Here is a 27,777-nt window from a genome sequence, read left to right as displayed (position 1 = left end):
ATAGAATAAAAAGGGCAAATCATTTATCTGCATATTCCATAAAAAGTATTTGGCAAAATCCAACACCGTTTCTTCAGTTAAAAAAAAACAAAAAACAAAACCTTTCTATGAACTAGGAATAGGAATAGAAGGGATTCTGTTCATATGATATGTCCAGAATAGGCAAATCCATAGAAACTGAAACTGAATTATTAGTTTTGAGAGCCTGGAGGAAGTAGGATAGGGGATGTGTGCAAGGCTTCTTTATGATGATAAAAATGTTCTAAGGTTAAGCATGATCAAAAGATCATGGATTTTCAGACACCAGGTGAATTGGGGATTTCCAGGAGTCTTATATGCTCTTATAGCATATTATCATGTCAGTAATTGTATATTTATTTGATTTTGCATAGTATCTCTCCTCAATAGGCTATTGCATTATGATAACAGATGCAATGTCTGCTTTAAATGACTCTGAACTAAGAATGATAATTCATGTATTAATTTATTTGAGAAAAATTTATTAAGAAAATGCACTATGCCAGGGGTTGTTCTGTGCTAGGGCTTTACTTTTCTAAACAAGCAGAAGTCCCTGTCTTCATGGAGTTTAGCTTCTAGTGGGAGGATGTAAACCAGTATTATCTGATAGAACTTCCTGCAACAATAGAAATGTTCTGGGGCGCCTGGGTGGCGCAGTCGGTTAAGCGTCCGACTTCAGCCAGGTCACGATCTCGCGGTCCGTGAGTTCGAGCCCCGCGTCGGGCTCTGGGCTGATGGCTCAGAGCCTGGAGCCTGTTTCCGATTCTGTGTCTCCCTCTCTCTCTGCCCCTCCCCCGTTCATGCTCTGCCTCTCTCTGTCCCAAAAATAAATTAAAAAAAAATTGCTTTAAAAAAAAAAAAAAAAGAAAGAAATGTTCATCTAAGCTGTGCAATGTGGTAGCAATAGTTATTAATGGATATAGACAGTAAACAGTGAACATAAGTCGGTGAACATGTAAAGCCAGGGAGAAACATTGTGGAGCACTTGCACTTTAAAATAGGATGGTAAGAGGGACCTCATTGAGGATGTAATGATTTCCAGTCCTCTCTCGTTTGTTTTATGCCCTACAATTCTATGGCAACTGCTCATTTTCAGGTTCTACAGGTCCTTTGTACCAAACAAAAGGTCCTATTTCAGCATCTTTTAACAATACTACTGGGGCACCTGGGTGGCTTAGTCGGTGAGCATGTGACTTCTGCTCAGGTCGTGGTCTTGCGGTTCTTGAGTTCTAGCCCCACATCAGGCACAATGCTGTCAGCACAGAGCCTGCTTCAGATCCTCTGTCCCCCTCTCTCTGCCCCTCCCCTGATTGCACTCTCTCAAAAATAAAGATTAAAAAACAACAACAAAAAAAACAGTACTACTTCACAAAACCCAAATTTTATTCTCTTGATTTCTTCTACACTTTCCTTTTCTCAATGTCATGTTTTGTTTTGCTTTGTTTTGTTTTTTCTTTCTTTAGCTACTGCAACATCTCCCAAACTGGATACATTGTCTTCAATCTCCATTGATTCAGGAGAACCACATTAAAAATGTAACATAACATTTCCAGTATAATAGCCTTGCAACTAACATTCTCCCAGAGTCCTTCAGTGAATTCCCTGCTTCCATATATGTAGAGAGAATATTCTCATCTTTGTGGCACGTTGTATCTCTTTTGATACAACATCTGTCTTTCTTTACAACTGATACCCCACATTCCTACACATGTTAACTGTCTTCAGGAACCAAACTTAGCTATTTGCAAAGGATTTTTAAGAAGTGAGTTTGGTTTTTATTGTATGCTGCATTACTCAATGAAGAACAATTTTATCAATGAATTTAAGCCCTTCTTAAAACTATTGATATGTTCATTTTGGATAGGCTTCAGGGCCATTTTTGCTATTTTTTATGAAGTATTTCAAACATTCAGTAGAGTATAGAGAATAGTATCATTTATTTCATGTCAAGCTTCATCAAATCTTAGAATTTGCCAAAATTAAGATGAATTTTAAAAGAAAGAAAACAACAGAATATATTAGAAACCCCCTCTGTAACCTTGTGCAGATTATTCCCTTCTCTCTCCCCAGTGATAGGTGCCTTTCAAATCCTGAATTTGATGATTGTTCCTAAGGATCACACCTTTGTTAACGTTTACTGCGTGCATTCATTATTTCTCCTCAAGTACTTAATATTAACCTCGTGTTGTTTTGCCTTTGGAAAAATCTATATAGAAGATCCTCTTTGGCATATTATGCTGTTGGCATTTCTAAAGCCAAGAATTTAGCTTATAAATAATTATTTTGAGGTAACTCATGGTATACATTTCTGTTAAAAGTCGCTTACTGATCAGCAGTTAAGTCTTTGTTTCCACTAAAATAGTGCTTTCTCTAGGTCTATTCTTCCCTTTTCCTAGATTTAAATTTTCTTCACTGGGATGCAATTTCATATGCTTTCAACCTCCCTCTGTCAGTGGATAGTTTGGGCTCTGTCTTCACTAATGACAGTGCCCATTTAGCTATTCATGGCCATTTGTAATGTTGATGAGATATTTGGGAGAAAGGTGTATAATCTACATGAACTATAATTAGAAATTATTTTTTAATTCAAACATAAAGCACCTAATATGTGGCAGGCATTGTGCTAAGCACTGGTGATAGAACAGTGGACAGAAATGACATAGTCCTTGTCTTTTTGTGAATCTGAATTGGGTTGGGGAGATCAACCAACCAAACAAACAAACAAACAAAAACCCTAAAAAAATGAATACAAAAATTAAGGAATAAAAATAATGACAAATTCTAAAATATCTTATGAAAAAATGAAGTGTAAGAGGGAAAAAATGAGGGAAGTAGACTTACCTTATACAGGGGGCAGAGTGGACCTCTCTCGGAGGAGAGAACATTTAAATAGAGACTTAGAGGCAGATAAGCAATCAACTAAGAAGGGAAGAGAAAGAGATAATAGTCAATGTGAAAGCAGTGAGTCAGGAGAGTCAAGGTGGGTCCACTCAATTTGATCAGGACTTGAGAAGGTCTTCATAGTCCTTAAACTGAAGAGACAGGGCTTGCCACCAGATTTTCAGTTCATTTCTTTCCTCTAGTAGACATCTGTCCACGTGAATCAGAATATTATAGCAGGTATTAACCACACAATTCAACCCTGTTCTAAATCCATATGGGGAAACAAAAATTAACCAGAAGATACTATGGACCTTGACATATTAGTGTCACAAGATACCAAACTAACTTATACTCACAAAATCTCATTTCTTCGCTCCTCCTCTCCCCTCCCCTTCCTTCCTTTCCCTTCTCTTCTCTTATGGAAAGGCAAATTATAATCAACAACAGCATTTTGAATGTAGAACCTTAGAAAGCTGTGTTAGATGTATTAGATATCTGTAGTCATCACAGCAAAATGTTTTCCTGTTTCACATTTGTTGTTTACAACTCTTTTCCCACAACCAAGAATCACATTCTCGATCTCAGACAGCTCTTGGGTATTCATGGTCCGTGTTTGCCTTGCTGATATTCCTTCTTTTGAAATTCCCTAGCAAGAGAATATTCCCTGCAATGCATACGTTCTTTAACTCTGCTTATGAAGTTAATAAACCATGAAATCATTTATTTAAGGTAATTTTGCATATCTGTGTCTTTAGGTGTTGCTCTTACTGCTTAGAGCTTTGAGGGTAATCTTATTTTTCTCTCTTTGGATTCTTAGCTGGCACTTTCCTGCAGCCACGAGGTACTGATAACACTCTTCTGTACTCTTTCCTTGCCATTTGGCATATAGGGGATATTCCTCATATCCTTAGCATGAATATATTCACACATTTTGTCATCTCTCTTCTCTAACTTTACTACTCCAAACTAAGGAGAGTAATTTCATTTGCCTCTATTTGGCTGAAGACTACCTCAGCATTTACGTTTTTCTTCTCTGGAACATTTTAAATCGATATCTATAGTGACTAAAGTTGTATTCATTTGCTTATTGAATAAATGTGACAGTATTGATTTGGTATGAATAAGAGGAAAAAGCAAAGAAACCTGAGTCTGATTTCCGTAAGTTCTTTCTAATAGCACATGTAATTCACGTCTAGGACCAGCTACGTAATTTGTGAGGCCTAGTCCAAGATGAAAATGAAGGGCCCTTTATTCAAAAGATGAGTAAGAAATTTCAGGAGAGCAAAAACAGGACATTAAACCCAAGTGGGTTTTTCTGAGCACAGGGCAGTATGACACTGTAGGAGCTGCATGCCCATGAACTTGACCCTGTTCAGGTCTTTGGGGTATCTGGCGGCTGAGAATTAACTTTATAAATATATTTGTGTCTCATGTGAGTTTTATGGTAAAATTTCATGAAAACAGTTTTGGGAATCAACTAGGATAGAAAAATAATAAAGCTGAATAAATGCCTTTATTTAGAACACTACATGTTTTTGGTGCAGAGTATTACAACGAACAGAAAGCTAATGAGAAAACATTTTTAGTTTCAAATGTATTATTGACTGTGGTTAGTGCTTTGGTTTATTTACCCTGACGGCTTAGGAGCCTGATTGCTTGGGTTCTAAAACCTGGCTGTTTTCCCTCTATCATGTGTGGTCACTGGGCACATTTCCTTACCTTTATGTATGCACATCAGAGTACATGTATAGTGAGATGACAACAGAGATACTACCTCGTAGGTCTGTCATGCAGGTTATTATCTTTCAAGCCTTTTGAAGCATAAACATTCAAAGCCTCCTCTGTTACTTGAAAATCCTTTTTACTATTAATTTTTGCCTCAGTAGAAACAATACCCCAAACTTTGTTTACTCTCTCTTTCATGGTGGTGACTTAGTGTCCAGCATAATATTAAAAATAGTCTGTGATATTGTTTGCGTGGAATTACAGATTTGACAGGAGAGGAGACACTCAATTCATGATAATAAAAATTAGGGATTTATTGTTTTTTTTTTAATATAAGTACCTTGGAAGAATTTTTCTTTTGAAATCTTTTCTTTGAGCCTTTCCCCCATCACCATTTGGCTTATTTAAAACCAAAGATCTAAATCACCTGGTTAAAAGAGCAATCTAGTTAATTGTGTTATAGTTAATAAGTTGCATAACTTTTGAATCTAATTCAATTCAATCTTAGCATTTCATACATTCCTAAGGACATGTAAAGGCAAGTTTGTATGGAAGTAATCCATTGTGATTAATGTGTTATTTGCTTTTATTTTTAAGGCACTGAATAATTATGCTTTTTATATTAATTTGAACTACTTCTAATGATTAATAATCCATTTTTATGCTTTATTGAGAAGATATACTAGTTTACAATCTACAAACTAAACCTGTACCATCATGAAATACCATCTGAAATATTTACTTTAAAAATAAAATTTAGGACTATATCAAACAGTAACCATACAAACCATACTTTATTTTTAGCACTGATAGTAAATTTATTGTAAACTAGTTCATCGAAGATAGATTCTAAGACATTACTAATTCTCAGAACTATGTTTAAAACGAAATGCTCTAAATCCAGTGTAGTTTCCAAGTAAGAATGTCATAATACTTCTAGGCGTTTAGCATTTATGATTGTGAGAACCTATAAAATAATTGAGCAATGTAGAAATGTTTGTTGTTTGTGAAGGTTGAAAAGAAAGTAAAGACCAATATTCCTAAGTATCACACAGCCTTCTAATCATTCCATGTACTTGACCCCTTCTCTTTCCGTGGCTCTCATTATGTATTATCTATGTTTAATCTCTTTTTCTCATGCCAGACAGTATTACTGAAGTCTTCACTAACATCTACGTGACCAGTTTTGGCCCTGTCTCAGATACAGATATGGTGAGTTTTTCATTAAATAGTATTTTTACTTCATAGAAATAGTATTTCTATGTATTTTTATGTACTAGAAATAGTATTTTTACTTCATAGAATGTTCCCGTTATATGGGGGGAAGTTAAAATAAACAGGCAATTTTAGTGTTGTAGAATTATGTGTCTGCCTATTTAGTCTATCCCAATACTTGGAGAATTAAAGATACTTGTTTATATCAATACACTACTCCTGCTTGAGTGTTTATATTAACACTTTGTATTTCATATTCTTTTCATAGCTTGTACCTAGCTACAGTGTGGTAAACAATTAGTTAAATAAAAATAATTATATTACTGAGGACCATTTTCTAGGATTCAAGGACCTGCTTGGAGTTTGATAAGTAAAATCTGGACAGTTTTGTGGACCACTGTCTATTTATTTATTTTTAATGAGATGAGTGTAAGAGGGAAATTGTTAAGTTGGGTTACAAACTGGTGGGCTAGACACATCATAGATAATTATTGATTAAGCATAAATATTTTAGTATTAACTCTTCCATTTCTACTGCTAACTATAGTGCTCAGTTACAGAAATTTTTGTTGAAATACTTTTCATCCACCTTCTTTATGGCCCAGGAAGTGAGAATTAGAGGAAATGCCCTTATCCCTTCTTTGTCTGGTTACCCTCCACCATGTCACCCTTCCCTGACTTCTTTCTCTGATAACCCATGGGGAGGGATGCCAAATGTGGAGGTTTTTCATTGGAATAAACACAAAAACAAAGTTTTCCTTTAATGCGGACAATTATAAACGTTAGCCAATTCGTTGGGACCTCTCTACCTTTCCTTCAGGAAGCAGATACGCTACTTCTATCCTTTAAGAAATTTGCTTTGTCTTCCACCAGAATCACTTGTTTGACCTCACAGTACTTTTTAAAATTTTTAATGTTTATTTATTTTTGAGAGAGAAAGAGCACGCACTCTCACCCACATGCACTTGGGGGAGGGGCATAGAGACGATCCAAAGTGGGCTCTACCCTGACAGCAGAGAGCCCTGGGGCTGGAACTCAGGAACTGTGAGATCAAGATCATAACCTGAGCTGAAGTGAGACGCTTAGCCAACTGAGCCACCCAGGTACCCCTCATGGGCCTTTTCATAAGTTGACTTGGACACCTGAAAATGAAAGGTGGCAGAAGGGTAATGATCCCCAGCTTTGGGGTTGGGGTTGATACCGAACACTGGCAAGTCTTTGAAGTTCTTTCGTATTATAATGTGCAGATTTAAGTGCTTTTTTCCCTCTTAACTCCAGGCCTTAGCCACAATTGTACAGCAACAGAAAAAAATACTACTCTTCAACATAATCCTCCTCCCTCCCTTGCAGTATCTCTATTGTGATCTGAAATATTAATCTGCCTCTTTCTACAGGTCAATTTTAAGTGTACAAGAACTTGAAAAGATGACAGAGACCTATTTAGCCTGAATACATCTTCCAAACATTACTGGTTGGCTATAAAGACAATATATCTGTACACTTGGTCTCGGTAGATGCTCTCAAATATTAGAAAGAGAGAGAATGAGCACCTGACCTCTATGTGGAATCAGAGTCAGAATTTCGTCAAGCACTACACTGAAAAACTAGCAGGATAGTATATAAATGGAGGTTCTTTTAATGTTACTTTTGATGTCTTATTACCAGCCAAATCAGAAAGGCAAATAAGATAGGACCCCAAATATCAAATTTTTCAATGTTGTGGATTTTTTGTTGTGAATATTGGTGCTGACAGTTACTTTTGATGTTTTTGCTTTTTTGTGTTTTTATTTTTGCAAAATTTATTATTCTAACTAAAAAAATCAAAAATAGAAAAATATATACTTCTTTTAGACAGATGAAATGTTTATTTTCTGGAGGTTTTATAAATTTTTTTTAATGTTTATTTACTCTTGAGACAGAGACCGAGCGTGAACAGGGGAGGGGCAGAGAGAGAGGGAAGACACAGAATCTGAAACAGGCTCCAGGCTCTGAGCTGTCAGCACAGAGCCCGAAGCGGGGCTTGAACCCACGAACTGTGAGATCATGACCTGAGCCGAAGTCAGACACTTAACCGACTGAGCCACCCCAAGCGCCCCTATTTCCTGGAGGTTTTAGACACACTCACTCATATATTTTTTGCAAAATGTTGAAGTTGACTTTTTTCCAGTGGTGACAATGGATTAGACTAATCCTCCTTCTTTTTCTTCTGACCATACTGTGGGATACACTTAGAAAGCAGGGAGCTTCAACTCAAAATGGATTAAAGACTTGAACAGAACACCTGAAACCATAATGCCCCTAGAAGAAAACATGGGAGAGAAGCCCTTTGACATCAGTCTTGGTAATGTTTTTTTGGATCTAACAACAAAAGCAAAACTTAGCAAGTGGGACTACATCAAACTACAAAGTTTCTGCATAGCAAAAGAAGCTGTCGACAGAATGGAAAGGCAGCCTACACAATGGGAGAAAATACCCGCAAATCATATATCTGATAAGGTGTTAATAGCCAAAATAAAGAACTGACACAACTCAATAGAAAAGAAGACAAACAGTCCAATTTATAAAGGAAGACAGAATAGACATTTTTACAAAGAAGACATACAAATGACCAACTGGTACATGACAAGTGCCCGACATCACTGGGCATCAGGAAAATGCAAATCAATACCACTGTGAGGTATCACCTCACACCTGTTAGTATGGCTGTCATTAAAAAGACAAGAGATAAGGGGTGTTTATGATGTGGAGGAAAGGGAACTCTTGTGCACCGTTGGTGGAAATGTATATTGGTGCAGCCACTGTGGAAAACTGTAAGAGGGTTTCTCAAAATTTGAAAAGAGAACTATTGTATGATTCAGCAATTCCCCCTCTGGGTATATATGCAAAGGTCATGAAAACAGGATTTCAAAGAGATTTCTGCACTCCCATGTTCATTGCAACATTATTCACAAGAGCCAAGATAGGGAAACGTTATATATATTATACACACATATGTAATTCATATAGATTTGTATATGAATAATATTTGACCATGGGGGAAAAAACAAAAATCTGGATTTGCGGCAACAATCTGGACCTTGAGGGTATTATGCTAAGTGAACTAAGCCAGACAGAAGAAGACCAATACCGCATGCTATCTCTTGTGTGTGGAATACATTTAAAAAAAATCTCAGAGGCGCCTGGGTGGCTCAGTCGGTTGAGCGTCCGACTTCGGCTCAGGTCATGATCTCGTGGTTTGTGGGTTCAAGCCCCGCGTCAGGCTCTGTGCTGACAGCTCAGAACCTGGAGTCTGCTTCAAATTCTGTGTCTCCTCTCTCTCTCTGTCCCTCCCCGACTTGTGCTCTGTCTTTCTCTGTCTCTCAAAAGTAAATAAATGTAAAAAAAAAAATTAAATAAATAAAAATATTTCAACCTCAGAAACAAAGGATAGATAAGTAGTTGCTAGGGGCTAGGGGTGGAGAAAATAGGGAGAGGTTGGCGAAAGAGTACAAATTTTCAGCTACAAGATGAATAAGGTCTGAAGATCCAATGTAAAACATGGTGACTGTAGTTAATAACACTATATTTTATAATTGAAATTAGCTAAGAGAGTAGTGCTTGAATGTTTTCACACACACACACACACACACACACACACACACACACAAAGAGAAATATAAGTTGATAGATGTGTTAATTAACCAAATGGGGGAAGCCTTTCACAATGTATATGTATATCAGTCATTACTTTGTACCCTTAATTATCTTATAATTTTATTGTCAATTATACCTTAGTTAAGCTGAAATTTAGAGGAAAAAAAGAAAAAAGGAAAAGAAACTGTGATCATTTGGTGTTTCACGCAGGAATTCCTTGCAGGCATTTGTTGGGAAATTTATGTTTTTTCTTTTTGTTTTTTTTGTTTTTAATTTTTTTTAAATTTTTTTTAACGTTTATTTATTTTTGAGACAGAGAGAGACAGAGCATGAACGGGGGAGGGTCAGAGAGAGGGAGACACAGAATCCGAAACAGGCTCCAGGCTCCAAGCTGTCAGCACAGAGCCCGATGCGGGGCTTGAACTCACGGACCGTGAGATCGTGACCCGAGCCGAAGTCGGCCGCTCAACCGACTGAGCCACCCAGGCGCCCCTGTTTTTAATTTTTGAATGTTTATTCATTTTTGAGAGAGAGAGGGAAGGAGAGAGAGGGAGAGAGGCAGAGCATGCATGAGAGAGGGGCAGAGAGAAGGAGACACAGAATCGGAAGCAGGCTCCAGGCTCTGAGCTGTCAACACAGACCCTGACGCAGAGCTCGAACCCACAAACCGCAGGATCATGACCTGAGCCAAAGCTGGACACTCAACCGACTGAGCCACCCAGGTGCCCTGGGAAATTTATATATATTTTTTTTACAAATCCTAAATTCTGGTTCAAGTCAAGTAAGAAAAAAAAATGGAGAAAGCATTACGATTCTCCTGCAAGAATTAAAGCTTAGCATTTGACATAAGGAATCCACGGATGTCAAGTTGAAACCAAGAGCAGGGAGTGCTGACATGTGAAGTTGAAGACTGAAAGGTTAAGGTCAACATGCCCCAGAACTGGGCAGGACCATGTGTGAGTAAAGCAGTCATTATCTGGGAATCATAATCCTAGCAGTTACATGCCTTTGGTTCTGTTTGCTGCGGTCATTCTTAAAAATAAGGTACATATTAACAAGCTGATGCACAAAAGTTAAAAGTAAAAAGCTGGCAGCTGTTGTTAGGTGTGCAGTCATTAGCAACAGAACAAATTTAAGCTCCTTCATCTGAGTTGAATTAAAAATTTTGCCCTCTTCAGTGAATCTAGCTCAGGAACTTTAAAACAATTCTAGCCGGCTCCAAATACGCTTCATATATGGGGGGCCCTGCCACACTTTGTATTAAACATTAAAATGCACTCAGGATCCATATGATATAGGCTAAATTGAGTTGAGTGGAATTGAAGTTGGCAACATTTAAACAAAATTACTTATTTTGATTTTTTTACTTTCCCTTTTCTATTTTGGAGTGTGTATGTGTGTGTACATGTGCACTTTTATACGGAGATATTCCCTAAACTGAAGTACATATTTAACATCTTAGTAGGCTCTTGAGACACTTGAAGGCCCTAAACCTTTTTCCTAATGATACATTTTCTTTGAATTACCTAGCCTATTACGGTCTATAGAATTATTTGGGTTATGTCAGATTTTCTACATTATTTCCATCTTTATTCAGCTTGCTTACTTAATCTTACCAATAGTTGGCTTGGAAGAAGTCTCATGAATTGCAAGACCACTGAGTGGGTACATCCTTATTCTGTCATCAGACCAGTTCAGTCAAACCAAAGGAGCTATAACAGAACTTGAACACACAAAATCTAATAAAATGAATTATTAGCTAGAACAGGTGCTTTAATAATAGAACAGGGTAGGGGTGCCTGGGTGGCTCAGTCGATTGAGCATCCGACTCTTGGTTTTGGCTCAGGTCATGATCTCATGGTTGTGGGATCGAGCTGTGTGTTGGGCTCTGCACTGGGTGTAGATCCTGCTTAAGATTCCCTCTCTCTCTGTCTCAAGAAAAAAAATATATATATATGTATATATATATAATAAAACAGGGTAAAAGAAGACTCTAAGCAACACAGAACTAGTAAATTCAGAAAGGAGCATCTACTTTTAGGGGTGAAGCATCATGAACAGGCAAGGAACACCCCCCCCCACACACACACACACGTGCACAGATACACACATACTCTCTCACAAAAAAGGGGAGCCTGGATGGGAGCTGAGAGTTGATACACTGATAATTGGTGTACATAATAATGTGTGATATGGGAAGGATTCTGAGTGAGAGTCAAGAGGTATTTTTGTCAGTCATCAGGTTCTGTTTGATATTAGTTCAAATCTAAAGAAAGAAGGTGGGAAAAATTACAGTTGAGTGACCTCTATATACATATAACACATGCACGTGCGCACACACACACGCACACACACACACACACATGCATATTGTAAACCTATTAGGAAAGACAGAATTCAAAAACATATACACATTTTATGAAAAGGAATTATTTGGTCTTCATGATAACCAAATGGAATTATTTTCAGTATTGATATTACTTTTCCTGAGAAGCAATATATAATGAGGAAAAATCTGAATTTGTGTTAGTATAGATCGCCAAGAAATGAAACTTACATGTGACACTCTAAAGAGGAAGACATTTATTATATATGGAAGATGCACTTATATTACTATTACTCATATTTACAGGTAGATATGAAGATATTTAACTCATATCTTATAGGAGCAATTTGGTAATGAGAAAAAAAAGTAAAGAATAAGTCTAATTTCACTTATAGTAGCTTAGCTGATACACTCATTTATTTCTGTGCAGTGTGCATAGACCCAAACCCTTAACGTCCTGTTCAGGTCAGTGATGCAGATTTGTTGTGACATTAGCCTGAGAGGAAAAAGCAGCATAGCAAAAAGAATTAAGAACCAAAAGAACAAACACACATGCGCACACACACATACACACATACACACTGCTACCTCAGAATCATTAACTAGTGTAATTGTCCAAAGAAAGTTGCATATCTAAATTATAATTAAAAATTCTAATTACAGTGTCTGCAATTAAGTTTAAAAATCTTTTATTTCAACATTTAAAAAATTCATGAGTAAGAAGGTAATTAAAGTTGGGAATGTACTAGTAGCTGACAGTTGACAAAGTTTGTAGTAGGCATGTGCATTTTAGCAATTTGTAACTCACTCCTCTGTTGTTTTGTTTTTTCTTCTCTTCTTGGTTTCTATATAGGTCTTTTTTCATATTAGTAAACATTTTCGCTATATGTGCATATTCTTCAGGTTGAGCTACCAATTACTGCACTAAAAGCTAGACTAGAACCTCAGCCCAAACGATAATCTCTTGCAGTGCTAAGTGTTAGGGTTAGAAATCGAACAGTACAAACTTTGAAGTCACCTCCAGGTTTCTGAGCCAAAGTTTCCCATTAGGCTGTTAAGCAGCAAGCAGTCAGGTAAGCTTTGACCTTGATTTGTTGATCATTTCAGTCCCTTGGTTGATACTTTTCTGTCTCTATGAAAACAGACTGCATTATCTCTTAGACTCCCCAGAAGCTAGTGAGATATAAAGTATTCTGGTAGTTAACATCATAGGGAGGTTGAGAGTTATTAGATCTTGACATTTGGTCAAAAATTGACACCAGACTTAGGTGATAACCCTTATCAACTTGTTATTTGTCAATGTAGCTAGATAAGGAGACCTGTTATAAACGCGGTGAATTCTGTATACCGTATCACAAGTAAAGTAATCATCTTTACTCACTTCAAAGCTGGCGTGTAGAATTTGGTTATTGGAAGGGTATTGATATTTGGAAGGATAGAAGTTAGACTTTGAGAGCATTCATTCAGTCAGTCAATATTTTTCAGTATCGTCTTAAAGGTTTATTTGTGTGATGTTTGTTTTTGAGAGAGAGAGAGAGAGAGAGAGAGAGAGAGAGTGTGTGTGTGTGTGTGTGTGTGTGTGTGTGTGACAGAGAGAGCAGGGGAAAGGGGCAGAGGGAGAGGGGCAGCGAGAGAGAGAAAGAGAGAATCTCAAACAGGCTCCAGGCCCAGCACAGAGCCAGAGAAAGGGGCTCAATCCCACAACCTTGGGATCATGACCTGAGTCAAAATAGTCAAACGCTCAACCGACTGAGCCACCCAGGTGCCCCTCCTCTTAGAGTTTTTAATAATGTTCCTTAAAATGTTATTCAATAGGCACTTGGATTGGATTGTTTCCTGGGCTCCTTCTACAATCTGTGCGATCATAATTGCTAGTTGTGTGGGATGCCAGTCTGCATTTTAACAGTTTAAGGTATTTCATTTTATGCTGAAGGCAGCAAAAAGCCATTTTTAGGTTGGGGGGGGTTGGGGTAATACAGAAGGCATGTGATGGAGTCAGATTTTCTTCAGTCCAGTAATTTGTATTAGAGGATAGGGAAAGGAAATGATAGTTTGAAAGCTGTTTTATTCCACTCAAGAATGACTCTGGACTGGGCCAGAATTGTGGTCCCAAAGATGGAAAACCTGAAAAGATTTATCAGATCTCCACATGATAGGATCTGTAAGACTGGGTGATCTGTTGGGTGTAGGAGTTGAAGGAAAAGCACAGGATGAAGGCCTGGGGCATTGGGTTGATGGTACCACTCACTGGGATATGACAAACAGCAGGATAAATTTTAGTTTGCTTTTGTTTTGGTGTTTGGGGAATGAGAACTTATGCCTTGGGTCACCGAGTTAGGGTCTCTGTGAGAAATGTAATTGGAGATGTCTAAGTGCAGGCATATATCCAGAGCTCAGAAGAAGGGCTGGAGTGCAGATAGTTTGGGAAGCCATTTGATGGTAATTGAAACCATGGGCGTGCATAACATTGGGCCAGGAAAGAGATTTCAAGTGAAATGGTCATCATGCTTTCACAGAAACTCTAGAATACAAGAATATAAATAAGATTTTTGAGGGGGGGGCAGAGGGAGATGGAGAGAGAGACTCTTAAGCAGATCCCACTTCCAGTGTGGAGTTCGACATGGGAGTCAATCGCACGACGGTGAATCATGATCTGAGCCGAAATCAGGAGGTGGATGCTTAACTGACTGAGCCACCCTGGCACCCCAGAGAATAAAAAAAAAAATTAAAGGAGACTGAGAAGCAGCCATGGATATCTGTCAACATGAAGGGGGATTCTCTTCTCTGAAACAGACTATGTTTTGATCCTTAACAGCAGAAGTTAGAAACTACTGCCTTTTATTCCTCCTCAGATGCAGTGATGTGCAATAGTCATATATTTGTATCACTTACAGGCTTCTGTCAAGGTAGGATTCTGTATACTGAAGGTGGTATTGTTTGTTCCGTAATGAGAAGAACCCAAGGGTGTTGCTCAGAGTAAAACCTCGGGGGTGTGGCAAAAGTTTCAGAAAAGAGGGCAAATAAAGACGGTGTGACTAGTTTGACTCCATCCTACCTTCTTGCAAGAGAGGGAGGTTTCAGGAACCAAATACATCAAGTCGCAGGTGTCTTGGCTTCCTAAGTAGAGGGGTATTGCTTAATATTTGCCCATTCCTTTTATAAACCAAATAATAAACAGCTATGATTGCTGAAAATGAGTGATTTTTTTCAATTAAAATCGCTGAGGTCGCGTATTCTTTCGTCAGGTTTCAAGAGTGGAATCTGTCTTTTGGGGAGAGCCACGTAGAACTTGTTTGCCTTGGTCAAGAATAATGGATATTATCTATTGGGGCTACTCCCATACATTTTCCCGGGGTTACCGTTGCATGTAGATTGTTGGCAGACACAGAAGGTCTCGGATCCCATGTTGAAGATTTTCCCAATGGTTTCCCACAACACCAGGAGAAAATAGTTTAATACCAAATGCAAAGGATCAGGGCAAAAGTAGGGAGAGAACAACAGTGTCATGTGTTGTGGTAAAGCCAAGAAAAGGATTCAAATGTGTCATTAGATTAGGAACAAGGAGGTATTTGCTGATCGTGGTAAAAGCAACCAGATTGCAGTGGGTTGAGCGTGTGGGAGGTGAGGAAATGCAGAAATTGTGGAGGCAACATTTTTAAGCAACATGGTTGAGGAGAGGAGGCGAGACAGAGGGCAGTAGCTGTAAGGCATTATAACTATCGGTGAGGATTTTATTTTTAAAGACTACATTGAACTTCTCACTGTTTTCTGAACATGCCATTATCTTTAACAACTCCGTGGAGATGTTTTTCACTTTTCTTGTTAGGCTTCCCTTCTCCTTTGCCAACTGGAGATCTTTCATTTATTCAAGGCCAAGCTCAAATTTCGTCTTCTCTGGTGTCTCTGTTGGCTACTCCAAGTAGGGTCAGTCCTTTTTGTCCTTGTGTTCTATCACAGGGTGTTCACACATTTTTATGTCTTTATATACTGGAATATAAAAATCTTTACATGTCTTTCTTCTTTACCACCATCAGAGCGACTACAAGGCATGAGTTGTGTTTGTTCATTTCAGCAAGATTTACTAAGTACATGCTCTGTGTCTGTCACAGTGTGGGAGCTGAAATACCTAAGTATAACCAGTGCTTATCCTCAAGTTGTTCACAGTGATGTGGGGAAACAGCTAAGAAAAGTTATCAACTCTAGAACAGTGGGATCACGCTTTTATTGAAGTACTTATGGATTAATATAGAGCAGAGGGGATGTGGGTATAGAATATCTCTATCTGAGAAGGTTTCCAGGAAAAGAACATAACCAAAGAGGACAAATGAGGGGAGAGTTTTAGCATAAATTGGAAGAGCCGATTGAATTTAGTAAAATGCAAAAATTCAGTGTGACTAGAGCTTGGAATGCTTCAAGGGATTTGGGGTGAGATGAGGCTAGAAAAGAACTCAGAGCCAGATCACGAAGGCCTTATAGCCAATTGCCCAAAAAAGAAAGCTGCAAAACCATCCACAAACGAAACTTTAAAACATAGTAGATCGCTTTTCCCAGAGCATTTGTTATGGCATGGCTTTTTTGAGATGTGCCAACATAACTAAATGTAACTATTGTACACAATAAAGGACTACTGTGGTTATTTTAATATAGTTACACAGACACACACATGTAAACATGCACACTTCACACTTGTGAAATTAAGGATTGGGGTATCGCATGCAGGTAACTGGTTGCTGCAAGATATCTGAAAGCTTTTCTACCATCTGTCTGCTGATGACTTTCTCTTTATAGATTTAGAGTTGTTTTTGCCCAGAATCCTTGTTGCTACGTTTAATTTCTTTTTATTCTTATTTTTATTTTTTACTTATTTACTTATTTTGAGTGAAAGAGAGAGATACAGACAGACAGACCGTCCCAAGCAGGCTCTGCGCTCCAACCCATGAACCATGAGGTCATGACCTGAGCCAAAATTAAGAGTTGGACATTTCACTGACTGAGCCACCCAGGTGCCTCAACTACATATCATTTCTAATGATGTCTCTCATTCACTCATTCATGGACGAATTGTTGTTTATTTCCTATGTTCCAGGCAGTTTGTTAGATGCTGGTGATACAGCATTGAAGAATGTGTTCATAGTCCTTGTTCTCAGTGTGGAGTAAAAGTTGGCCAAATGTAGGGACTGGCAGGGAAAAGCCGCTGCAGCAGACATCAGTGAGTTTGGGTAGTAAGGTGGAACATGGCACATCAGAGGCAGTATCCAGCATTGCTACAGGCGGAGTGCAGTTGGAGGAGCGACTGCTTAACACCAGGCTAGAGAGGAGAGGGAGGGAGAAATCATGCTGGGACTTGGATGCTGTGAAGAAAGTATCTGGACATCCCCCCCAAGGGCTTTAGAGATTCAACCGACCAAACTCACCAACACTTCATTTTTGGATCTCCTTTTCCCACATCATGACAATATCTTGAGCGTACCCTGTAGCTCTCCATTCACTCAAATATCAAAGGGTCCAAGACCGTCCGATTTAAACATCAGTCTTTTATGCTAGTTAGATCATCTCCCCTTTTCTCAGCCATGTTCACAGCTAAGGCATGTGCCGTGGACAAAAGGCTCTTCCTCTCTTCTTTCTGGGTCTTCCAGAGTTGGGGCAAGGGAAAGAGAGATTATACAAAGGAGGAAAATATGTTTCACTTATAGCTTACTCTGTTGGTTGTTCTCTCTTGGCAATTAGTGCCATTTGTGTGGGTGACATATGCAGGTTCTCTCATGGGACACAGTTGTGATTTCTTTGCAGTTACTTCTTTATTGCCCCCCCACACCAAAACACAGGTAGCTTATTCTTTAATGGGCTTTTTGTGACCTTTTGTGGCTCAGCCTGTGCTCCTGGCACTTTACTTCATGATCTTTTGTTGCTGAGTGTCTCTTACTTGTCCCGCTACCCTTTTGTTGAGTCTGGGGAATGGGGGGAGAAATAGATTTTGAAGGTGATTCATATCAGGCTACCCCTCCTGATGTCCAAACTGTTTCTAAGAACTTCACACCTATTATTTAACTTGATCCTTGTAAGAAGTAGGTTTTATTATTATCACCATTTTATAGATAAGTCAACTGAAATAGTAAGATTAAATAAACTGGTCAAGGTCAAGAACCCTAATCAATCTGACTTCAGAGCCCATGCTCTTAACATCTATTTTATATTACCTAACTTATTATTTTTGTTGTCTTTTTATCTAATGTTTAAGTCAGTTTTGAATGTGGAAAGAAGACTTTGGCAGAGATTCTAAAGCTTCATTTTCAGCTCTGCAACTAAATTCTCCCTATAATCTCCCATAATCCGTGACTCTCATCTGTTTATTGGTCTAAAAAGATGGAAATTTCACTCTGACGTCCTGCCTCCAGTGATTATTTTTATATATGGTGTAACAAAAAGAGCGTGGAATTAGAAAGCATAATTGAGTGCAAAGATTGGCATTCCCTCTTTTTTAATGAGTATGGCTTCTGAAGTATTTTCCACTGTGAAATGGGGATATTTAGCATATTTAATAAGGTTATTGTGAAGTTTAAATAAACCATTATATTAAAGTGAATTGCAATTAACTATTATAACTATTAATCATTTTGAATATTTCAATTAGATAGATTTTAACAATCCGCTATCAGATTCTGAATCTTCAGTATCAGTTTTTATTTTTTTCATGAAACTTACCCGACCTCTGGTTCCAAGTAGAAATCCCAGACATCTATCTTACTTGCACAGTGGTCAGAAGATGAGGTAGCTGTGGTATTCTGCAATCTCTGTTTGTGTGAGCTTGCATAGTAGAGTTTTATGGTCTTGTATTAATGGGGTTGATTGGCACTCTGCTGCTCTGTTCTTAAACTTCTCTGTTTTTTTTGTGGGTTTTTTTTGTTTGTTTGTTTTGTTTTGCTTTTGCATTTTTTGCAATGCTAATACTGGGCTACATGTGTTGTTCACACCCTTTTGAGTACCAGCTTGAAGTGTTTGAGCTTAACCATTCCATATATTCCAAGGGTATTGTTTCTTTAATAGCTCTATACCTGCTTCATAAACCACATTTTTCTTTGTTATAGAAGAAATACACTGGTTGGATTTACTCAGAAGAGACTAGTCTTTATTAGCAAAAAGGGTAAAACAAAATAAATTTTGCTACTTTAAAATACGTTCACTAAATCAAAGTAAATGAGAAATCACCCCAAGAGCAGCCTTGCAATTTGGTTATATTTCAGTGAGTAGATATAATTCTTCAGAAATTGGCTACATGCATTGACTTATAATTAATGTAGTCAGGCACTAAAAAATATGCTGCCTCCGCTGACTTAACGTGGTCTTGAAATCATGTTTATACAATGAACTGCAATAAAGAGTGACTTCCTTGTTTGCAATACAAATTATGGAAGCCATACTTATTGGCAGTTAAAATATTGGACTGGAAATTATATCCTTGTCTATATTCTGCCCCTACCAAGCTTGGAAACAGGAAATTGACTCAATTTATCTATAACTGCATCTCTAAGAAAAAGAATTTGGATTAAGTTTCTTGTAAAGAATTTTTCAATACTTGAAGTGTGTGGATTCTTCAACTCCTCAGTCTCACCTCACAGTCAGACTCACGTCTCCTGAGCATAGACCATGGGACAGCTGCATGCTGCTACATCTTTGTGAATTGTTTGCTTTTTTCTAAATTTGCTTCTTAGTTATTTGTTTATTACTTGAGGGATTTTGTAGTTGATCTTGTTATTGTTTATTTCTTTTAGAATCTCAATTCATGGGTCTGAGTCTTAGGATGTATGAAGAAATTGCATTGTTCTGTATTTCTGGTAATATTTTTGTACACACAAATCAAGCAATTATTTACTCTGTTAGCACATACTCATGGCAAACCTGAAGTTTATTTTAAGGAATCTTTCAAGAATTTTTTTTCATATATTGAGAATGTGCATTTTATATGCATATTCAAATGCAAATAATTTGGAAATCCTTTTTTTCTTAGTGGATATGCAATAGATATTATTTGATTGAAATATTTCCTGGGGTGCCTGGGTGGCTTAGTTAGTTAAACATCCGACTTTGGCTTAGGTCATGATCTCAAGGTTCGTGGATTTGAGCCCCATGTCAGTTCTGTGCTGACAGCTCAGAGCCTGGAGCCTACTTCAGATTCTGTGTCTCCCTCTCTCTCTGCCCCTCCCCAGCTCTCTCTCTCTCTCTCTCTCTCTCTCTCTCTCTCAAAAACAAATAAACATTAAGAAAATTAAAAAAAAAAAGAAATATCTCCTTACTCTGCCTTTTTAATTTAGAAAACAAAACCACAAAAACTAGTGAATCAACTGTTTTTATTTATATATTTATATATCTTTATGCTTTTATATTAACATATGAAATATTGTGAGATAAGCACTAAAGTAGAAATTGGAATAATATAAAGTTAAAATATATATTATTTCAGAAATAGTTATATTTATTAATAAAATAGATTTATTTTTGCTCTCATTTAAGATTGCTGTTTATAATATTTTAGCAAGCTGTTTAAATGGACTTTATTATTTTTAAGTATCTTTCGTAAGTACTTTAAAATAATAGCAATCAAAGTCTGATTCTAAATTCATATTTTAATATATATTTTGATAACTCATGAATGAAAAAGATACATAAATTCAAACTTAAGAAGTACATCATTAGCTATTAGTTACTGAACCATTATGCCAATTTTTAAAAACTCATCCAGAAATTCTAGATGCTTGTCCTTATGTTCTGGATGTTTAGTTTTTAAAACAACTTGCTGTTTGCAACCTTATGGCACAGTAACCAGTATTTCAGGGTACAGCATGTGCTTAAGATGAATGTTAGCATTAAAAATAGTGGGTATACCATAAGAAACTCTTAAAAACTGAGAACAATCTGAGGGTTGATGGGGGGTGGGGGGTGGGTGATGGGTATTGAGGAAGGCACCTGTTGGGATGAGCACTGGGTGTTGTATGGAAACCAGTTTGACAATAAACTTCATATTGACAAAAATAGTAGCTATAAACTCATAGTTTAATAGCCTCATTGATAATTATAAATTTGCTTTTGCAGATTTCTTCTTAGAATTGATTTGTTCATCAGTCTTTATGTGGCTACTAAAGAGCTCAGGTTAAGCATAGAACTGACCTCCCTGATTTTGTTGTTGTCACTTATACTCGTGTGGTTATTTGTCTTTTCTTCAATCCATGGCATCCTGTAGCAATACTTTTTGAAGCCACTTGTCTATTTTTATTAGTTAGTTTAATCAAAACTAGATATTGTAACTTGCAAATCCACCCAATTCCAAATCACAGTGCACTACAAGCAAATGAATGAGACATCACTTGACCATTTTCTGTGCCTTCTTTTCCCATAGAATGGCTTATGGGTGCACTGAGAGTGCCAATATCATTCCTTATATTATCTATTAGCTATTATCTATTTGAACTATTAACAAAGTTTCATTTACTTCTTAGATTTCGATAAGAATTTTATACAAAAAAAGGATTCTCTATTTTCTTACACCTAAAAGAATGTACATATGCCACTTTGTAAACCACTGCTCTAAGCTGAATATCCTGTTTCTGCTCACAGTCTCTCTCTTCATTTATTACAATACAGCTGATTGTATTATATTTACTGACTTAAAACCAAACTGCCTCCCTGATATTAGGCCCATGTAACTTTCTTTAGAGTCCCTAATTAAGTAAAGTCTCAGATTTTCTCAAATTCTTCATTCATTCATAAAAACCTTTAATTTTCTCTCACATGGGCTGGTGTGATAGGTTGCAGTCATAGCCCCCACTCTTTACTCCTTTTTATATACACATCTTTTTCCATTTAACTGTATAATGCCTTTCCACCGAGAGTGGACCTACTATAACAGGGTGACCTGCTATAACACTTGTCACTGAATTCAACCATGTGACTTGCTTTGGCCAATGGGATGTTAACAGACATTACTTACATAAGTGAAGACTTGAAATGGCATTGGGTTTTGCCTTTTTGTACTTCTGCCACTGTCATGAGAAAGATGAGCCCAAGGTAGCCCTGTGGCCCCTACAGGAGGATTAGAGGCACATGGAGCAGAGCTGAGTTGCCCCTGTGGCCCTACACAGTGGCAGCCTAGATCAGCCAATGGCCGCTACCACAGGAGCAGAAACAGCTGAGATCAGCAGAGCCCAGGTGACATCAACTGATTCCTGGTCTCATGTCTTCTGAGGTAATAATACATAGGTGCTGTTATAAACTACTGCATTTTAGGTGTTTCTTACACAGCAGTAGCCAATTGCTCTTAAGTAGTTTCTAGATTTTATGGTTAAACTGATTTCCCTTAATGGCATTTACAAACTCAGGTGTAGGGAGAGTACTTTAAGCTTCCCCCATTTGTATCTTCTGTTCATTTCTCAACCCATTGCATTCTGGCTTCTGAACTCTTTTCTAAACTAAGCTCAAGATCTTTCAGCACTATTAGACACTGTTTATCTTAAGTTATATATGTCACATGAAATAAAGTGGTTCTTTAAGTTCTTAAAGAACCATATGGTTCTTAAGTTTTCTCTTAGTTTGGTATTTTCTTTTCTTCTACGTGTGTGTGTGTGTGTGTGTGTGTGTGTGTGTGTATTCTTTTATGGTTAATTTTCTAGAGTTTTTTTTCCTTATTTTCATCAATCATGAAAAATATCTATATTAGGGGTGCCATCATAATTATCATTTTGTCACTGCTCAAAACAGTATAGCTTGGGGACATGTCTGATATATTAATAATCACATGATATGTAAATGAGCTCAATTACCATTAAAAGACGGAGATGGTCAGATTCAAAAATAAAAGATCTCCCAAGATGTTGTTAATAAATTGGAAATGGTGTCTTCAGAACATAGTTTCCTGTTACAAATGCAGTAAAATTAAACATCAGTGACAAAAAATATAAATAAAAGAAACCAACACATTTGGAAACATAAAAACACTTCACATTATCTCCTACATATAGAAAAAGGAAACACATAATGGAAATTATAAAATGTCTTTGAATAATAATGAAAATACTATTAATTATGCTTACTAGATAGCTATAGCAATCATGGCTTTGGAATTGGTGCTTGGATAGACAAACAATAGAAAAGAAGAGAAATCTCAGAAACATTTTCATACCTATATGCACACTATATACATGAGAGAAATGCCATTGCAGATCTATGGGGAAAGATGGACCAGTCACTAAATGAACTAGAAAGTTGTTTTCTATTTGAAAACAAACAAAGTAGAATCTTTGTTTCATGTGACACATAATAATTCCAGGACCTAAATTTTAAAAAGCAGAACTTTTATCTTTAGAGGAAATGTACAGGGATATATTTGTGATACTTGTATATCTTTATAATCTTAGTATAATTCTTACTGAGTAGTATATTTAATAAAATATATAATATATATATAATGTAAATAATTTCTATAACTCAATAAGAAAAAGATAACCTAAAAGGAAATTGAGTAAATGAAATGAACACTTCATAAAAGAGAAAACCAGAGTACTTAATAAACATACGAAAATGTGGTAAATTTCATTATTAATAGAGAATGGTAGCACTATGAACTATTCACACGAATCTTAACGGCTAAAATGAAACGTTCTGTTTATACCAGGTTGTACAGAAACAAGACTTCTAGGATTTCAACTTAAAAATATCTTGTTGAGGATGCACATATAGTGCATTCTAGTAATACTACTTGTAGATTTATTCTAGAATAGTGGTGGCGTACCATGGTCCATGGGTCAAATTCTGTCAGTTACTTATTTTTATATATAAAGACTTACTGGAATATAGCCACACTGACTCATTTAAGTACTATTTGTGAGGACTTTCACACTACAATAGCAAAGTTGGGTGGTTGTGATACCATATATAAAGCCTATAATGTTTACTTACTGGCCCCTTATGGAAAAGTTTGCTAACCTCTGGCTTAGAGTAACTCTGGGGCCTTTGTTCTAAAAGTGTTGTATAATAAGGCTCTTTGCAGTATTGCTTTTCAATAGTTACAGTTTGGAAATAGAAAAAAAAAGAATATAGAAACAGGATGAATATTGTGAAGTATTCTTAAAAAGTCATGCTATGTAGCAATGAAAATGAGTCCAAGTACAAGATACATTGCCATGAATGGATTTCAGTAATATGACTAAAAAGTCAGTGTCAGAAATGTATGCACTGTATAATACCATTTACATAAGTGTTAAAAATGTGATACAGAAACATATACTTATGTAATAAAATTTTAAGCACGTGTAGGAGAATGATAAACACCAAATCCAAGATAATTATTTCCTCAGAGAGTAGGGGAATGTGATTGAGGAGGAATAAACAAGAAAGAAGGCTTCAATAATATTTGTGATGGCATTTCTGCTGGTGGTGGTTCCAAGATGTTTATGACATTCTTTATACTCTTGCATATGTCTGAAGACAAGCTAAGATAATACACAAAAGAAAGCCATGGTGCCTTTTGTGAAGATTTGCAAGCTTGTTGGGAGGAACAAACATACAGTTGCAGTATGGGATCTGGAAGTAATGGAAAGCTTTAGGAGTAATGAAGATACACAGATAGCTGACTGGGTATTTTCCAGGTGTTCAAGGGACTGGGAATGTGGTTGTGAGTAGTTCCCCACTCAGGCAGGTAGGAAACTTGCTTTAGGTGAGGCCTGGTAGTGTGGATTATTAAAATTGCCTACAATATAACATGAACGCCTGGTTAGGGTGGGGCGGGGGAGAAAGAGTCAGAGATTACTCTCTGTAAGAGGTTGGCAGGCATACCTGGGACACCATGAATGCTCAGGAACAAACAGTATTCCCGAAAGCAGTTTTTAAAAAGAACTCACCTGAAACTTACTGTGTATAAAGCTTACATATCTCCTATCTGTTAGATCTGCACAAAATGATTGCCGTAGAAATAGCTTCTGAAACAGATAAAACCTATCCTAGTTTTACAGAAATGGAAAATCTGAATTTGATGTTTTATAAAAAGTTACAAAATGCATTCAGTTTGCCTGGACAAGTAAATATCCTATGTATTCACGTTAGGCTTGGATTTGATGGAACCGTGGTTGGAAAGAAACACATGCATAAAAACTTAAGATAACAGACTCATCTCTTAATCTAGATCTTTCTTTAAAAAATTGAGTTACACCTATATGGAATTAAACATTTTTAAGAAAGGACTCACTGAGAGCATCAATTCAACCGTGAAATTTTCTCCTAAGGATCAGGGACACAGCCCAGAGCCTCTCCTTATTTTCTGTTCGTATGTCATGACCTATGGCTGATACTTACTGTCTTCATCCATTCAGTTTTTGAGAGTTCACTGAGAATCATTTGTTTGATTAAGGTTTGTGCAAATGATTTGATATTTTCATAAGTAGATGGCCTTTTTCATCTATCCTTTTTTACACGCATAATTGTAGTTGAGTGAAACTGCCAATTGCTAAGGTGTTAATTTCAAATGTGATGACTGTGGCTTTGGGCTCAAAAGACAGTTTCTGATTTTCCAATCTCGGCTGTGTAATTGAACATTTTGGTGATCTATCATGTGAGTTCGCACTAACATATATTGACAAAAGTTTTAATATCTAAAGATTGTCAGTATTAATCACAATTGTGAATTGTACCTCTTGTCTAAAATGCATACATTCTCTTCTGAGAGAGAGAGAGAGAGAGAGGAAGTCAGGGAGTGGAGGAATGAGAGAGAGGGCAAGAAAGAGATTGATTAAGCTAACTTAAAGTGTTAGAGAATCATAATATAGGAATTGATCACTAGCTGTCTGTATGAATATTTAAAAGTATGTTTTAACCTGAGGGAGTTTATCTGCAAAATATTTGTATTTTAAGTATTCCAATAACTTGTCAAGTATGTTTTTTATGACTAATATTATAAAATAAATTCTGTTGAAATAATCATCCCCTAATACTTCTTGCTAGCAATACTGTATCTCACCATTTTTTAAGATTAAAAAAGAAATATGATATTTTATAGTTCCTTTGGCAACAGCAGATGATGACTCATACAGATTTGACAGTGTGTTTAATAGTTGTTTCTTTTTTCCTTCTTTTTTTGGGGGGCGGGGGAGCTACTAAGAAGGCCACCTGCTTTTTCTTGAGATAAATACTTAGAATAATCACCCAGACCCTGGCCAAACATGCCCCCTTTCCTATACTTGGAAACTATAGGATGCAGTAACGCCGTTTAAAACCTTGTTCAGTTTAAAGAAGCCAGATAGATTTATTCTTTTCTTTTAATAGTAATATGTAGCTAATTGTATAAACACAATACTTATCCCATTGTTAAGTGTCAACATTTATTAATAAAGAAATAACCTTTCAAAACTTCTGTCAGTATAGTGTTCCCTCTTTATAAACTATTGATATTATTTTTGGTGGAATTTTACAGTGTCCTTGTATCTGAAACATTTATTATTTTCAAAAGAATTATATTTTATATTTCAGGAATATACAATTGATGTTTTCTTTCGACAAAAATGGAAAGATGAACGGTTAAAATTTAAAGGCCCAATGAACATTCTTCGACTCAACAATTTAATGGCTAGCAAAATCTGGACTCCTGATACCTTCTTTCATAATGGGAAAAAATCGGTAGCTCATAATATGACAATGCCAAATAAGCTTCTTCGAATCCAGGATGATGGGACTCTGCTGTACACAATGAGGTATGTTTTTAAGTTTGATATGTTGCATTTAGGGGCACCTGGGTGGCTCAATCGGTTGAGCCTCTGACTTCGGCTCAGGTCATGATCTCGCAGTTGGTGGGTTCAAACCCCGCATCAGGCTCTGGGCTCACAGCTCAGAGCCTGGAGCCTGCTTCGGATTCTGTGTCTCCTTCTCTCTCTGTTCCTCCCCAACTCATGCTCTCTCTCTCTCTCTCTCAAAAATAAATGAGCATCAAAAAAAATTTTAAATACTAAGAAATCCATGTATTAACAACCAACCAACCTAGTCATCAAGTATTAACACAAGTTGAACATTTTTATAACAGATTATGGAAGTACTCACAGTATGCTTTGTAAATCTCTGGATATTAAAATAAGGTAAAATAGTATTTATGAGATTGATACTCATCTTAGTGTTAAAGCTTAAACATTACCTTAATTATTAAGAATTGATTATTTTTGGGGTGCCTGGGTGGCTCAGTCAGTTAAGTGTCAGACTTGGTTTCAGCTCATGTCACGATCTCATGGTTATGAGATCGAGCCCTGGGTCAGGCTCCTCAATAGACATGGAGCCTGCTTGAGACTCTCTTTCTCCCTCTCCTGCGCCTCTCCAGCATGCACCAAAATAAATAAATAAATTAATTAATTAATTATAAAAATAAAAATAAAAAAGAAGATGACGAATTGATTATTTTTGGCTATTTCTTTTTGACACTACATTTTAATTAAGTGGAGTTTAAATATCGTGATTTAAAATTTCCTTTATACCAACCTGTAATTTTATTTTTAATATTTCATCAGATATGCCATCAAAATTTTAAGTGATTTTTTTAAGCTAACTTTTACTTAATATTTTGGTCCTCCTTATAGAAGTTACTCTAAAGAAAAAAATATTTTTTAAAGAGGTAGTTTTTATTCAATAAGCCTTACAGGTACCATAATCACATACATTAAGTAATCTGAATTGCCATTTTGTAAATCAAATAATATCGTGTAGTGTCAATTTTATGTGATTCAACCTTTCAAAAATCATATAAAGAAATATACAGCTGTTGACTTTAGCAAGTATTCCATTAAACTCTTCTCATGAATTAATCTTTTAAAATAAGTTACTTATATAACAAAACAATCACAAATCTAATTAAGTAGTGTATAATCTAAAGCATTGGTAACTATCAGCATTAAATACAGATTCGTCATGGGTGCCTGGGTGGCTCAGTCAGTCAAGCATCTGACTCTTGACTTTGG

The 27,777-nt window shown here is 36.7% G+C and overlaps 1 protein-coding gene across 1 annotated transcript in view; it reads left to right on the top strand.

Annotated features, from left to right (window-relative positions):
• GABRA2 (gamma-aminobutyric acid type A receptor subunit alpha2) overlaps positions 1-27,777 on the top strand; it is a 122,468-nt gene that overhangs the window by 44,690 nt on the left and 50,001 nt on the right. Inside the window, exons 4-5 of the mRNA XM_047091424.1 lie at positions 5,771-5,838; positions 26,309-26,529. Of these exons, the coding sequence (XP_046947380.1) occupies positions 5,771-5,838; positions 26,309-26,529 (289 nt within the window). The remainder of the gene's footprint in view (positions 1-5,770; positions 5,839-26,308; positions 26,530-27,777) is intronic.

The sequence above is a fragment of the Lynx rufus genome, unplaced genomic scaffold (assembly GCF_022079265.1).
Source record: "Lynx rufus isolate CCGP_SWC_20201006 ecotype Redwood Valley unplaced genomic scaffold, mLynRuf1.p SCAF_3, whole genome shotgun sequence".
NCBI classification, from domain to species: Eukaryota; Metazoa; Chordata; class Mammalia; order Carnivora; family Felidae; genus Lynx; species Lynx rufus.
This window is presented reverse-complemented; position numbering and strand designations above follow the sequence as displayed.